Source organism: Natrix helvetica (genome assembly GCF_964273705.1).
Source record: "Natrix helvetica genome assembly, chromosome: 1".
Lineage (NCBI taxonomy): Eukaryota > Metazoa > Chordata > Lepidosauria > Squamata > Natricidae > Natrix > Natrix helvetica.
In genome coordinates, this window is record NC_138548.1 from 234618211 (window position 1) to 234633082 (window position 14872).

General features: G+C 43.8%; 1 protein-coding gene across 2 annotated transcripts in view; it reads left to right on the top strand.

The window, feature by feature from the left end:
- MAP2K6 (mitogen-activated protein kinase kinase 6) overlaps positions 1-14872 on the top strand; it is a 142317-nt gene that overhangs the window by 73946 nt on the left and 53499 nt on the right. For both annotated transcript variants that reach the window (XM_081966728.1, XM_081966729.1), the window contains exon 2: positions 10573-10639. In XM_081966728.1, the coding sequence (XP_081822854.1) occupies positions 10573-10639 (67 nt within the window). The remainder of the gene's footprint in view (positions 1-10572; positions 10640-14872) is intronic.

Below are 14872 nucleotides of genomic sequence, written 5' to 3' on the forward strand. Positions count from 1 at the left end.
AGAGCATGAATGAATCGTGTAGCAGTGCTATGTTCTGGAAGTTGCTAGGAGCTGTAGTGCAAGCCAGTGTGGGTTGCAGAGTTCAGAAGGAGGAGATTTGTATTCAAAACAAAACTGATTCTAGCAGAGTACTATGTAAACATCTGGGATGAGAAAAAAGTGATCCTAGAGATTGCAGGCAGCAACGCCCTTAGTAACACAGTGAAGCAGCAATGTCTTTTTAACGTTGTAAACTTGGCATTTCTTTGTTAGCCAAATGTAAGTCCTGCAGACCAAGGCCACAACCCACTCTTAAGTAACACACACACGCACAGGCACCCTCCCCATATGATTTCTTTGAACCTTGTGGGCATGAGAAAGGTTATTGTTTGTTTTGTGGTTTGAAATGCTATAATTCACCTGAGATCAATTTAATGTTCCTGTGCCCTAGCAGCAAGCTTCATAAGAATTCATTTGGCCTTCTACTTCTAAGAGCCTTTGGCAATCTGTTGATTTTTATAACCTCTTGGAATGCATGTGGGATCAAGTGAAGAGCTCGATGCTTTTACAATAATTCCAAGGGTCACCATGCATTTTGGCTTCGCCTTACTCATCAAACATTGTGCTAGCTTAGCCTTTTCCTATATCGTTGCATGAATCCTCCTCTTTTTTTGTCATTCTTTACCTCCGTAACCCTCTTTCTATGTTAATAGCAATAGCACTTGGAATTATATACCGCTTCACAGGCTTTACAGCCCTCTCTAAGCGGTTTATAGAGTCAGGATATTGCCCCCAACAATTTGGGTCCTCATTTTACCCACCTCGGAAGGATGGAAGGCTGAGTCAATCTTCAGCCGGTCAGGACTGAACTCCTGGCAGTTGGCATTTACCTCTTATAAACATTCAATAAGAAGTAGCCAAGATAGGCAGTGGGGAAAGAGGCCCAGATGCGCACCTGAAATTGGCGATTATGTTAGTTGCTGAAATCCCCTTTCCTTGTCAAAAGGAAACTTGCTCACGATGCTACTATACTTTTTATTTTGAAAATGTACAACCTTTTCCTCTAATAAACTGGTTGTGTTCTCAAATAAATTGCAGATTTACAACAAAGGGGAGAATTCTGCATTATTCCTATGGGCCTACTGGTGCCATGATTTAAGCTATAATTTGAACAGTGAAAACTGTTTTTTTTTTAAAAAAAATCTTTTGTGTTTGTCCCTACCTTGTTTCTTTATCTGGAATATAGGAGCAATTTTAAAGCGGGGACAGGCAGTATAGTAGTTCTGGGAGGGATGGAGATTATAATGTAACGTCTTTTAAAAATGAAAACAAGAATCAATCAAGGATATTTGACACTGGATGGATCGTAGATAATGATTGTAGTGAGCTTATGGTAGTTTGCAAGTCTTTTGAGGACTTTCTGCAAGTTAAATTCAATAATAAACAATTAACGGAGGGTTTTGAAATTGGGCTTGTTGATGGGGTTACCTGTTGACTGCTTTGTTTAAATTGTGGTTGTTTTACAATGAGAGAAACTATTATTGTTGAAATATATTCATCAGAATTCAACCAGTGAGGACAATCTATGTGTATCTTTGTTACTTTGTCTTTATGCACATTTTCCCTTTTTTTTCCGTATTTTTTTCCCCTTTTTTCCTTTTCCTTTTTGGATTTTATATTTTAACTTCGGAAATAAAATAAAAAATATTTTTAAAAATTGAAAATAATATACAAGAATGCTTCACTAGTATGTCAAATGCTTTATGTGCCCAGCTGATGGTGATCATTTGCTTTTCAGTGGGGATTGTGTCTGGCAGTTTGAGTGAATGGGGAAAACCTTTGAGGCCAGCTCCCTGGATAACAGAATACCGGAGTTGGAAGGGACTTTGGAGGTCATCTAGCCCAACTCCCGCTCAAGCAGAAGATACCTGAATAGCTGAATTGGCCTGTGCACAGAATATTGGGTGCATGGACAAAATGAGGAGAAGGAGGAAAAAGTAGACTGAGAAAGCATTTTGTTGCTTTCTCAAAGCATTAGAATGAGAGGTTGTTTAAGGAAGTGCAAATTACATCTGAACAGAGCATAATTAATCAGGCATTAATTACCATGAGATGGTGATGCCCCTAACTTGGAGGATGGCTTTAAAAGGAAATTATCGAAGTCCAGGGTTATTAATGTGGAAGACTCCTTATTTACCTTCAAGTTGGTGGCGATACATCATTTGCAGGGGAACAACTGTGAGAGGACCCTGCTTGCAAATAATCTGATGGACTGAGGAAGGTGATATACAACACAAAATACTGGATAAAATGGGCCTTGACCAGGTGTAGCAGTTTTTTTTCTTATCTTTTAAGTCTCCTGTGAGGCTTAGCAGTCTTGTCTTTGCTCCCCTTTCCAGCAAATGTACTATGTATTGTGCCAGACTGAGAGCTAAAGGAGAAGCTGCATTTAAACTATGCCAGTCACAAATGAGATGCTTCAGCTTAGAGCCAACTGGGTTCCATTATCTTTATGGATCCCAGTGTGGCTCGCCAGCCTCTGTCACAGCTATAGCCTTTTTCCTTTTTCAATTTCCGGGCTCCCTGTTGCTCTTGACTGTCAATCATAGAAAATGGAAAACTATTATGCTGCGAAACAACATCCAGCATCCTCTGTCTTTAGCACCAAGCAGACCATAAGACCCCCCCCCCCCCAATAAAATGAGGGACGGTTGCAGCTAAGTGTCTGTCTGCCTTAAAAAGAAGAAGAAAGGAATGTCCTGTCTGAGTATAATGGTTCCAGAGGGATGACATCATGATAGATTGGTGCTTTGTAATTGGTTATAGGTAGGGACACGGTGGCTCAGTGGCTAAGACACTGAGTTTGTCGATCAGAAAGGTCAGCAGTTTGGCAGTTCGAATCCCTAGCGCTGCATAACAGAGTGAGCTTCCGTTACTTGTCCCAGCTTCTGCCAACCTAGCAGTTCGAAAGCATGTAAAAATGCAGGTATAAAAACAGGGACTACCTTTGGTGGAAAAGTAACAGTGTTCCCTGAGCCTTCGGCGTTTAGTCATGCTGGCCACATGACCATGGAAGCGTCTTCAGACAGTGCTGGCTCTTCGGTTTTGAAATGGAGATGAGTACTGCCCCCTAGAGTCAGGAACAACATGTGCAAGGGGAACCTTTACATTTACATTAATTAATTATTCCCCACAGCAGCCATTCTGGATACGTTCATCAGTTCCAAATGGTTGTACAGCGTTATCCCTGTGCAGCCTTGTAACTTTTGAGTTGTGCTTTTTTTTCTGGGGAGGAGGGAGGGTTGTAGTCAGCATTGATTCTTGGTGACTGCCTTGACCAGTGATGGCGAATGTTTTGGACTCGATGGATTGAAAATTCAGACAATGCCTAACTTGACTGTAGCCATATCACATTCCCAAACAAAAGAGAAACAGTTTTCTACTGTCTCTCCCATCTAGGCCATGATGAATTACTGCTGTCACTCAAAAAGGCTACCTCGCACTGTTCTCCAAGGTGTGTTCTCCTGGTGGCCTAATCTGTGTCAACAAGGCCTTTGTTCTTGAAACGGCTTGGGAGGATGCTCTTCCATGGCCTTTGCGGCCTCCAGAAACCAGGCAAAAGCATGCCCTGTTCTCATGGGCCTCTCAATATTCAGAGGTTCCAGAAGCCACATGAGAGAGAGACCTTCTTGGGCAACTTCCTGAGGGTTTGGAGGCTGCACATAACACATTTTATTTCAGGGCCCCATTCCCACGTGGACCCTGAAAATTGCACAAGAATGGGATGTAGTTTTGAGAATAGTTGTTGGTTGTTGTTGAATGCTGGCATGTCAACCCAAATGTCGTGTGACACATGTATCATATTTCTCAATCACTGTCTTAGACCCTAGAGTTTTCTTGGCAAGATTTTAAAGTAGTTTGCCTTCCCTTTAGGGCCGAAAGAGGGTGGCTGGCTGAAGGGCACCCAGCTTAATCACTCCACAGAGGTAGTTTGTTTAAACGGGTCTCAGCATTAGGGCCTCGTAAGGAATGGCTTCATGAAGGAGTTTAACTTACCTAAAACCCTGCATATGTCATTCATTTCAGGTGTTGGAAGATGATATAGGCCAGAAGTACTATAAATGAGATTGACTAGGCTGCTATTTGCTTTATTTCAGAAGAATTGAAGCTCCATTTGGGTCCTTAGAGGTCTGAGAGGGAAAATACACTTGTGAGGCCCAAACCTCACCCGGTGCCAGATTCCTCTGAAAGACAAATGGCTGTTTTGTTTCTCAGTTTATTTTATGTGAGTGGGGATCTGAAGATTTGGCCAGAAAGCACCTTTCCTCGGTGGCTCTTGTTTAGTCTAAGGGTGCAAATGTTTGAAATGAGAACTGAAGGAATGGAATAAGTCTTGTAGATTTAGCTAATGCAGGTCTAAGAGGCTCACTGGATCAGACTAGCATCCTATTACAGACATTGGAAAGCAGCTTATTTAGACAACAATCCTTTCTTATCATCTACTCCTCAGGAGAGATATTGTCAGCCCTTCAAGGTACACCTCAGTAGGGTGCCAAAGTCATGTAGACCAGAATCCCCGGTCTGTGGACTGGCTCCGGGTCCGCAGTATGCCAGCAACCGGTCTGTGCAAACAAGCAAAGCCCCATCCATGGGATGCAGGAAGCATGGAAAACCACACCTTCTCTGGTCCGTGAAAAAACCTTTCTCCATGGAACTAGTCCCTGGTGCCCAAAAGGTTGGGGGGGGGGGGCACTGAAGTAGGCCAATACTACTTATATTGTAAAGCTTCAGTAAGAGAATCATATAGGATATTAATACAGTCAACAATTCTGTCTTATAGAAAATCTCCCATTTTAAGAATCCACCAGATTCCAGAGTAGATAATATTTTCTTGTAGTTGGATAACCATGTGAGACCAAACTTCATCAGAGTATGATATCGCAGTGAGACAGTGGTGACTTTACCAATATCAAGGCTGCTTATCTCTTAGTCTGAGATTAGCCTATGTTAGTTGGGGCTTTACATTTTGAAGGTTGGAGAAATTCTGGGTTATCTTTCTCCCAATGAGTATGCTGTCACAGTGAGAGAGTTAGCAGTTACATGGTGTGATACCCTAGTATTGATTTCTTCCAGCGCTACCTCTGTATAAAATCAGGAGAGGTGGCCATTGAGAATTTTGGGGTTAAGTGTCAGTAATGCATTGCCAACTCTGGTCTTTTGCTGACATTTGAAGCAGCCGTTTACATGTTCTGAACCAGGGTTTGAATGCAGTGATGAGTAGAAGAAGTTTTTGTAAAAAACAACAAAAACAGTTTGAATCTTTGGAGACCTTTTATCAATTGGGAATATTGAAAATGTGATGTTTCTATGTTCCTATTATGTAATTGAGACTCAATTTATTTTTATGACCAGGGATGCTTATTACACATACAGGTAACCTCGTGCTTAGGTACTGTAGTGTGTTTGCATTTGGTCTAGAAGCTCATGGAAAATGTAGCAATTGGTTGCTGATGTGTAAATGTGACTCCCATATTGAAATACTGACTCTAGGAGGCGATGCTCATCTCTGTTTCAAAGCCGAAGAGCCAGTGCTGTCCGAAGACATCTTCGTGGTCATGTGGCCGGCATGGCTAAACGTTGAAGGCGCACAGAACGCTGTTACCTTCCCACCAAAGATGGTTTCTATTTTTCTACTTGCATTTTTATATGCTTTTGAACTGCTAGGTTGGCAGAGACTGGGACAAGTAATGGGAGCTCACTCCATTATGTAGCACTAGGGATTTGAACTGCTGAATTGCCGACTTTTCTGATCGACAAGCTCAGCTTCTTAGCCACTGAGCCACTGCGTCCCATATTCCATATCCTTATGATATAAATGGCACTAAATACTGTACAGTTAGTGTCAGGGGAAATTTCACCCTGAGCTAATGAGGTGTAGACCGTTGGCTTTCCTAAAAAGCATATCTTCAGAAAAAGCAAAAATAAGACCCGATAACATGTTCTACTGAAAACAAACTTTAATATTTAAAAAAAAATGAAAACAAATCTATCTAATTGTTACATTTTGGCAATAGCAATTGTCGTCCACCTTCTTGGCAGACGAACAGAAGATCAAAAGTACAAAAGTCTCTGGAATGTGTGATGTATTAAGAAACGTGTTAAGAAGCATGCGCAGTAAATCATTGTCGGATAAGGCCTATGACCTGCGCAGTAAAATTTTCAGCACAGCTAGCAAACAATTAACTCAGAGACAGTTAGCCCTTGACTTACAATCATTCATTTAGTGACTGTTCGAGTTGCAGAGGCACTGAAAAAAGTGTCTTATATCTATTTTTCACATGTCCGTTGCAGCATTCCTGCAGTCAGGTAATCAAAGTCTGGACACTTAGTAACTGGCATATATTTATGTCAGACCCAGCACTATGCTGGGATCATTGTGATCATCTTTTGCAACCTCCTGACAAGCAAAGTCAGTAGGGCAGCCAGATTCATTTAACAACTATGTTACTAATGTAACGACTTCAGTCATTCCCTTAACAACCCTGGCAAGAAAGGTCATGAAATGGGGCACAATTCACTTAACAACTGCCTTGCTTATCAATGGAAATTTTGGACTCAATTGTGGTAGTAAGTCAAGAAATAATTGTAACGTGGAACCAGGGAGGTTGAAGCTGGCTGAAGTGGGAAAAAAGGCATTGTTGTTAAGATCCTGCAGGTGCTCTTCCTCTCCAGAACTGAGAAATGAGTGGAATTTCACTTATGAATAAGATGTAGAGTTTACGTCCTTGAACTGATGTATAAATACGGTTAGATTCCCAGATTCTGCAGTGACCGATCGTCATTATAAGAGTTTCTCTCACATCTGCCTAAAAAAGAAACAAACTTATCTATGGGAAGCTGAGCCACGGCCTTGAATCTTCTACAGCTAAGCTCCCGTGTTTGTGTTTCTTGAAAGTGATTTATTGCCCCTCTCAGGGTAAAAGCCCAAATCAGTTTTGTTTTGTTTTCATTTTCCTCACCTCCTTCCTGTGCATGTTTTTAGCAGTTTATTATTTTTCTGGTGCATTTTATGTATTCTAAACCGCTTGAGATAGTGTAATATTGGAAACAATATAGTACACTGAGTATTAAGAAGAAATAGCCCTGACAATCATTGTTGACATTTTAAGTATGTTCCCCAAAGCTGTTGGAAGAGAGAGTGACCTAGTTGCATAGATCACACTTCTCAAACAGCTCCTATTATTTCCCCCTTAAAAGCCAGTCACTATAACCATGATTACAGATCTTCTAAGATAGTTACCCAGTTGGTCTAGTACCGTGATGGCGAACCTATGGCACGTGTGCCACAGGTGGCACGTAGAGCCCTCTCTGCAGGCACACGAACTGTTGCCCCAGCTCAACTCCACCGCGCATTCGCGCGGTCCTCCCAATCACCAGCTGGTTTTTGGGTCTCTGCCATGGGGGGCATGCAGAAGATGCATGTGCATGTGAGGGGGGTTGCGTGCGTGGGACAAGGGTCATGGGCCTGCATGAGAGTGTTTGGGTAGGAGCGCGGAAGGGGGGTTGCAAGGGCATGCGTGGGTGGCGGAGCACACGGGGGTGTCACACGCACATTATATTATGGGTGTGCATGAGCTTTTGGCACGCAACGACAAAAAGGTTAGCCATCACTGTTCTAGTACACCCAAGTTCATTTTTTAATCATTTAGTTTTGTGTAACTCTGCTGCCAACTAAGGGATGTCTGCTAAATGTTACCCAGAACAACAGTAATGGGAAACAGAATTGCCTATACTTAGGAAAAGTTTGTTATCCAAGATCAGACAAGCCCCCAATTTGTATTTTCAGAGTAGAAGTTAAAATGTGGCTTACTAAGAAAGCCCTGTGATGAGATGGTGTAGTACAAGCTTGAACCCTCATCCTGGCTCAGTTTGGATGTTTTGTTCTCTTGGTCTTTGTCTTTTGTTGTAACTTTTTGTAATTTTGTACTGTTAATCCATTGTTTTATTACAGATAGTCCTCAATTTATAACCATTCATTTAAAGACTGTTCAAAGTTATAATGACACTGAAAAAAGTGAATTACGATTGTTTTTCACACTAAAGGCCATTGCAGCATTTCCGCAGTCAAATGATCAAAATTCAGATGTTTGGCAACTGGCATTATTTATGACGGCTGCAATGCCCTGGGGTCATGTGATCAACTTTTGTGACCTTCTGACAAACAAAATCAGTTGGGAAACCAGATTCACTTAATAACTGTGTTACTAACTTAAGAACTGAAATGATTCACTTAACAACTGTGACAGAAAAGATTTTAAAATTGGACAAAACTTACTTAACAACTGTCTTGCTTAGCAACAGAAATTTGTGGCCGTAAATCAAGAACTACTTGTATATAATTTTAAATTTTTAACCCTTTTATTCTAAAAAGGAATGTACATAAGCTGCTCTAGAATAATATGGAGATAACCTTGATAACGATAATGCAAGATCTGTTTAGGGAAAAGTAAAAGACAGCTCTGTCCTGGGAAAGGAGAAGACTTGGCAGCAGCAGCAGCCATGAGGTGACCACGCTCACCGTCTCCTGTAGCTCAAAAATAATAAGACTTCCCCGAAAATAAGGCCAAGTGCTTATTTCAGGGGTCAAAACAAAATAAGACCCTGTCTTATTTTCAGGGAAACACAGTAAGTTCTTTAACCGATAGGGTCAGATATTGGCCCTGCCATTGCCTGTTGGGTTACTCAGCAGAATTTGCATGCTGTGCCCTTAATATTGTTCTTATTGTCATAGAAGGAAGCCTGTCATCGTATATAAAGTGATGAAGGAATAGGTGTCCAAATTGGCGGCAATGGATTTTTCAGTGATAAACCAAATGAATTGTCCTTCCTCCTACCTGTAGAATCACAGCAGGATGTAAAAAGAGATTTTGGTAGTTTGCTTGCTGAAATTGCCTTGTTTATCTTTTTGGCTTCTGGGCTATCTGTGTTCAAATTTAAAGTATTTGGGAGTCACCAGTAGCTTCTTTTTATGCTTTTTGAGTAAAATAGACTTAAAGGTAAAGGTGCCCCTCACACAAGTGCTAGTCGTTTCCCGACTCTAGGGGGCAGTGCTCCTCTCTGTTTCAAAGCCGAAGAGCCAGCACTGTCCGAAGACGTCTCCATGGTCATTTGGCTGGCATGACTAAATGCTGACGGTGCACGGAACACTGTTACCTTCCCACCAAATGTGGTCCCTATTTTTCTACTTGTATTTTTTACATGCTTTCAAACTGCTAGGTTGGCAGAAGTTGGGACAAATAACGGCAGCTCACTTGGTTACGCGGTGCTAGGGATTCGAACCTCCAAAGTGCCGACATTTCTGATCGACAAGCTCGGCGTCTTAGCCACTCAGCCACCGCGTCCCTATAAAATAGACTTACGGAAGCATTAACATGGATACTATTAGAGCCTCCAATGTGCAAGCCAACCAATCTCGACTAATAAAGCTTTCATTTGTTGTGCTGGAATAAATCCCATTCATGCCATTTTAAATAAAATGTGCAATTTGGTTCCTTTGTGGCATCCTAGATATTAAAATACATGAGGGTCAAGAAGGGTCAGTGTGAGAGATTCGAAGCTATTAAAAGGCTCTACACAAAAGATCTTTTCTTTGAAGACTTTGGCTTTTCAGGTTTGCCACCTGCATCATCTGTCAGGGTCTCATTCTCTCCAGATCATTTTAAGGCTTGGATTTCTACTAAGTCTTTCTAAGAAATGATGGGTTATGGTGGATCATTCTGCCATCCTGAATAGAGTATTGAGAATACGCGGATAGATTCCTAAATATATTAGGGCTTATTGAGGCAGGAAGTAAGTCTCCGCAAAGGACTTTATATGCGGAACCTTGCACTCTCAAGCATTCCTCAAGAAAAGTGATTGATATCTGTTGTGGCCCAGCAGGAGCCGTTGGAGCTGCCACCAGACTCCGACAGCGAGGGTCCCTATGAGTCGGCTCTGGAGGATGTGGAGGATCCTGGACAGGGTTCCGACTCCGAGCAAGGATCAGAGAGGCTGGTTGGCCACCAGGAGGCGTCTGAGGCATGGAACAGGGGTGAAAGCCAAAGGGAGTGTGCTCCTGATGTCATGCCTTGGAGCAGTGGGGAGGCGACAAGGGACAGTGAGTCAGACGTCAGCAGTGAGTTGTTGTTGGATGCTCGTCACCGAAGAGCTAATAGGCGTCAGGAACAGTTGTGCAGTTACAGGAGGTAATTACACTCAGCTGATGGTAATTAGACTCCTCTCCAGACTATAAAAGGACTGTTTGTGCACACACCCTTTTGCAGAAGTCAACGCATGAACTAATGTGGGAGTACAGTCTTGTGAGCGTGGCAGGCTGGATTGCTGCTAATGCTTATCAGTGCCGGGTTGTATTAAGGCTTATCTGTGTTGGTTTACTCCCAAGGACCTGTCTGTCAATAAATCTTGTAAAGTATCTTTGGCTCAAGTGTTTTGGTGTGGACGAAAAGGGGGGGGGTCAGAACAGATATCTATGGCAGACTTTGCAAGGTGAGGCTAAACCTTAAAAAATTAATGCATTTTTTTAAAATTTCTCAGGCAAGAAGAAAAATCCAGGGTTGAAAATTCCTAAAGAAGCATTTGAACAACCACAGACAAGCTCAACGTATGTATACCTTAATATTATTATGGTGAGGTGGTGGTGGGGCGACACGGAGAGGGGGCTGGAGCAGTTCAACCTCAATCCCTCTCTTAATTCCATGAGTTTCAACAGATTTTAACAGATCTGAAGGGAGACTAGAGCTAGAGTGGCTTATCAGCTCTCCTTTGTTGCAAGTGCTGTGTTTGATTGGAAGTGAGAGCAAAGAGCACCTTTGATGAAAACTAAGGAGGTACCGTGCTAATTCAGTGAGTTTATGTTGCACAGAATTAATAACCAGCCAAGTGGTGTCCCCTGCAAAAGGTGGACTGTGATACTGAGATCTAGAAAAGATGTTAATAAGCCCTTAACTCCTATGAGCCTGTCCTAACATCTTTAGGACGGGCTCATAGGAGTTAAGGGCTTATCATACTGTCGGTTGCTGGGTGTTTATGGAGATGGCAGATGTTTGATAATTGGCTGGAAGTTTTCCAGGTCTGTTCAGAGTTTCAGGAATCAGCGGATTGAGAATTGTTTGGAGCAACCCTCTGGATAATCCAGTAGATGAAGTTGCCTGTCTCCTGTGCTTGATGAATGGCTAGCTAGAGCTATATGGTTAGGGGTTCCCATGCTCTGTCTGCCCCAGACCTACCGTATTTTTCGGAGTATAAAACGCACCAAGGTTTTGAAGAGGCAAATTAAAAGAAAATTTTTTTTGCACTCTGCAAACCTCCCAAAAACGGCCTGTTTTTTGTGAAAATGGGCCCATTTTTCCCCCAGAAAAGGGCATTAATAGATTTAGGAGGCTTGTAGAGTGCTCCTGGGGGGTGGGGCTGGGTGGGGCAAAAATGAGCAAACATGGCCAGTTTTTCCCTAAAACGGGCCTTTTTTTTTGTTACAAACACAGCATGGATAACTGTTAGGAGGCTTATAGAGTGCTCTTGGGGGCTGGGGGGGGGGGGGGGAATTGAGCAAAAAATGACCCATGTTTTGCTCATTTCTGCCCTCTGCAGCCCTCATGAGCTCTCTGAAAGCCTCCTAAAAGCTATGCACAGCCATTTTGGTGAAGGGGTGGGGTTTCGGGAGGCAAAAAATGCTGTGTTAAGTGTATAAGATTTTCAGCCTCTTTTTTGAGGGAAAAAGGTGCATCTCATACTCTGAAAAATACGGTGATTGCCCTAGTTTCCAGTTGTTGGTCCCGAATGCATGCTTGGCTTGTAATAAAGTTTCCCTCATCTGCAATCTAACAATAGCACTTAGACCACTTCATAATGCTTTACAGCTCCCTCTAAGCGGTTTACAGAGTCAGTATATTGCCCCCAACAATCTGGGTTCAACTTTCTCCAGCAGATGGCATAGGAGGGTCCAGGAGTTGGTTCTTCAATCCTTATTTGCCCAAGACACTGAGTCAGAACTGAAGCCACACCTCTAGCTTCCCCTGCTGACTTCCAATTCCGACTCAATCTTGCCCGATAAGAGATGTAAAATTTATTGCTGTGAGTGAACATTTTTTTTTAGAGTTAGTTTGCTTTAAAGTATTTTTTTTCTTGTTTTTTAATGTTACTAGCTGATGGAAGGTGTTGAACTTGGCTCACAAGTTCTTTCCCACCTGGTTACTGTTAGAGTGGTGAAATGTTTGGGCTAGGTCCTGCTGGAGGTTTCCAGGTTCCTCGCAGGCAAGCAGCTGGCTTTGCCGGCTATCGGAGTTTTATTGCAACTCTGTTTGGCTTGATTACTGCTTGCTGGCTCGTGCACGGGCCAGGGAGGTTTCCCTGCATTGCTGCTGGTTCTCAGGGGCTGTAGTGGGTGGATGTCAAAGTTACTGGTGCGAGGGGTGTGCGTGCGGAGCGCCGGCACTCCCGCGTGGCTGTGAACATTCCAGAACAACAGGAGGCGCGATCGGCACTGGCTGGACTTGCGGAGGGCCGCGCAGCTGATATTGGCGGTTCTCAGGGCCGTTTGCTCGACATTATTTGTTTTCCTGGAAGCTACTCCCGCGTGAGTATGGGGCCCTAGGGGTGGCCATTTTGGGACAGCTTCTTGGGGCGATGGCCATTTTGTTGGTGGCCATGAGGTGGCAGCCATTTTGTTTGGACCTTCAGTGGGTCACATGGTCTGCAGCCATTTTGTTTTCCCTTTTACACTGCCATGAGGCTCATTGTGACTGCTGGTTATGATGAGAACAGTCGCAGATTGCTGTGCTGGTTACTGAACTGAGCAGAGTGAGGCCTTGGGGCAAAGAGTATTGCTACATTGCCATGGCTGATTCCCCCAGTGAGAGCACCTCTGGGGTGGCTTCTGCAGTTCCATCGAAGAGCTCCAAGAAGAGGAAGGGTTCCCCTCAGGATCCTCCTTCCCTGGTGAAGCAAGCTTCCTCCAGGCAAGGAAGTACAGGGGATGGAGAGAAGTCCAGGCAAGGAGGCGGAGATAAGGCCCCTTTGTCTTCTGTGAGATCCCCCACCCTCTTAAGAGCGGCTCCACTTTCTCCCTCTCCTCCTCCTCCAAGGATATCTGGATCCCCAAGGGCTAGTTCCATCTCACCTCCACTTTTGGAGGTTGAGGACGAGGAAGGCTAGTGCCATCCGTTTCCATGCATTGCGCCTGTCCCTGAACCAGGTCATAGGCATCAACTGGCACCCAGGACTTGGCCTAGTCATGCGATTGGTGAATTTGAGGACTTACCTGATAACATTCAATCTCTTATTCTTCGAGCCATTGCACATGGCATAGCCCTCCAGGGTCGCTCCTCTGACCAGGCAGATGCAGAACTGATGGAGGCCAAGGATATCCAGGATCCGGTCTCTCCGCCCAGACAGGGCACAGAGAGAGGTTTCTCCTTTGCTGAGGAGCAAAGTTTCGCTCCAGGAAGAGGAGGAGCAAAAGGAGATGGAGCTTTCGGATGATGAACGTTTGGCACCGGATATTCCTGCTTTTGATGGTTTGTTTCCTCCTAATTTGTTCCGTTCCTTGCTATTTAAAGCCAGGAGCACTGCAGCCGTCGAGACGGAGGCTGACAAACAGAAGGAAAAAGAGTCCGTGGCTGAGGCTTTGACTTCCAAGGCAGCGCCAAAGAAAAAGCATTTCTTTGTCGAACCCACGGCACGGAAGGAGGAGATCCCTGCACCTAAACTGTTTCTGGATGTCATTCGGAAGCAGTGGGCCAATCCAGATACTTTCCCCACCCCGGGTGGGAATGACAGACGCTTCTATAATATGGAACCTGATTTCTCCCAGGCATTACAGGTTCTGGAGGTGGACACTCCTGTGGCCGCCCTGGCATCCTCAATGCCCATGGTAGCGAGTGATGTGGCGGACAACCTGAAGGCAGAAGACGACTGAACTGGCATTACGTACTAACTGGCGGCAATGTGGGCGATTAAGGCTGCTTCTTCTGCGTCCTTCAATCGCACCACACTGATGTGGCTTGAACAAATGCAGGAGCATGTTCCAGCGCATGATGTGAGGCTGCTTCAGGACATCATCAATACAATACAATAGTAGAGTTGGAAGGGACCTTGGAGGTCTTCTAGTCCAACCCCCTGCCTAGGCAGGAAACCCTATACCGTTTCAGACAAATAGCTATCCAACATCTTCTTAAAGACTTCCAGTGTTGGGGCATTCACAACTTCTGGAGGCAAGCTGTTCCACTGATTAATTGTTCTCACTGTCAGGAAATTTCTCCTCAGTTCTAAGTTGCTTCTCTCCTTGATTAGTTTCCACCCATTGCTTCTTGTTCTACCCTCAGGTGCTTTGGAGAATAGTTTGACTCCCTCTTCTTTGTGGCAACCTCTGAGATATTGGAATAATGCTATCATGTCTCCCCTAGTCCTTCTTTCTCTTAAGCTAAACATACCCAGTTCCTGCAACCGTTCTTCATATGTTTTAGTCTCCAGTCCCCTAATCATCTTTGTTGCTCTTCTCTGCACTCTTTCTAGAGTCTCCACATCTTTTTTACATCGTGGCGACCAGAACTGAATGCAGTATTCCAAGTGTGGCCTTACCAAGGCATTATAAAGTGGTATTAACACTTCACGTGATCTTGATTCTATCCCTCTGTTGATGCAGCCTAGAACTGTGTTGGCTTTTTTGGCAGCTGCTGCACACTGCTGGCTCATATTTAAATGGTTGTCCACTAGGACTCCAAGATCCCTTTCACAGTTACTACTACTGAGTAAGGTATCACCTATACTGTACCTGTGCATTCCGTTTTTGTTGCCTAAATGTAGAACCTTACTCTTTTCACCATTGAATTTCATTTTA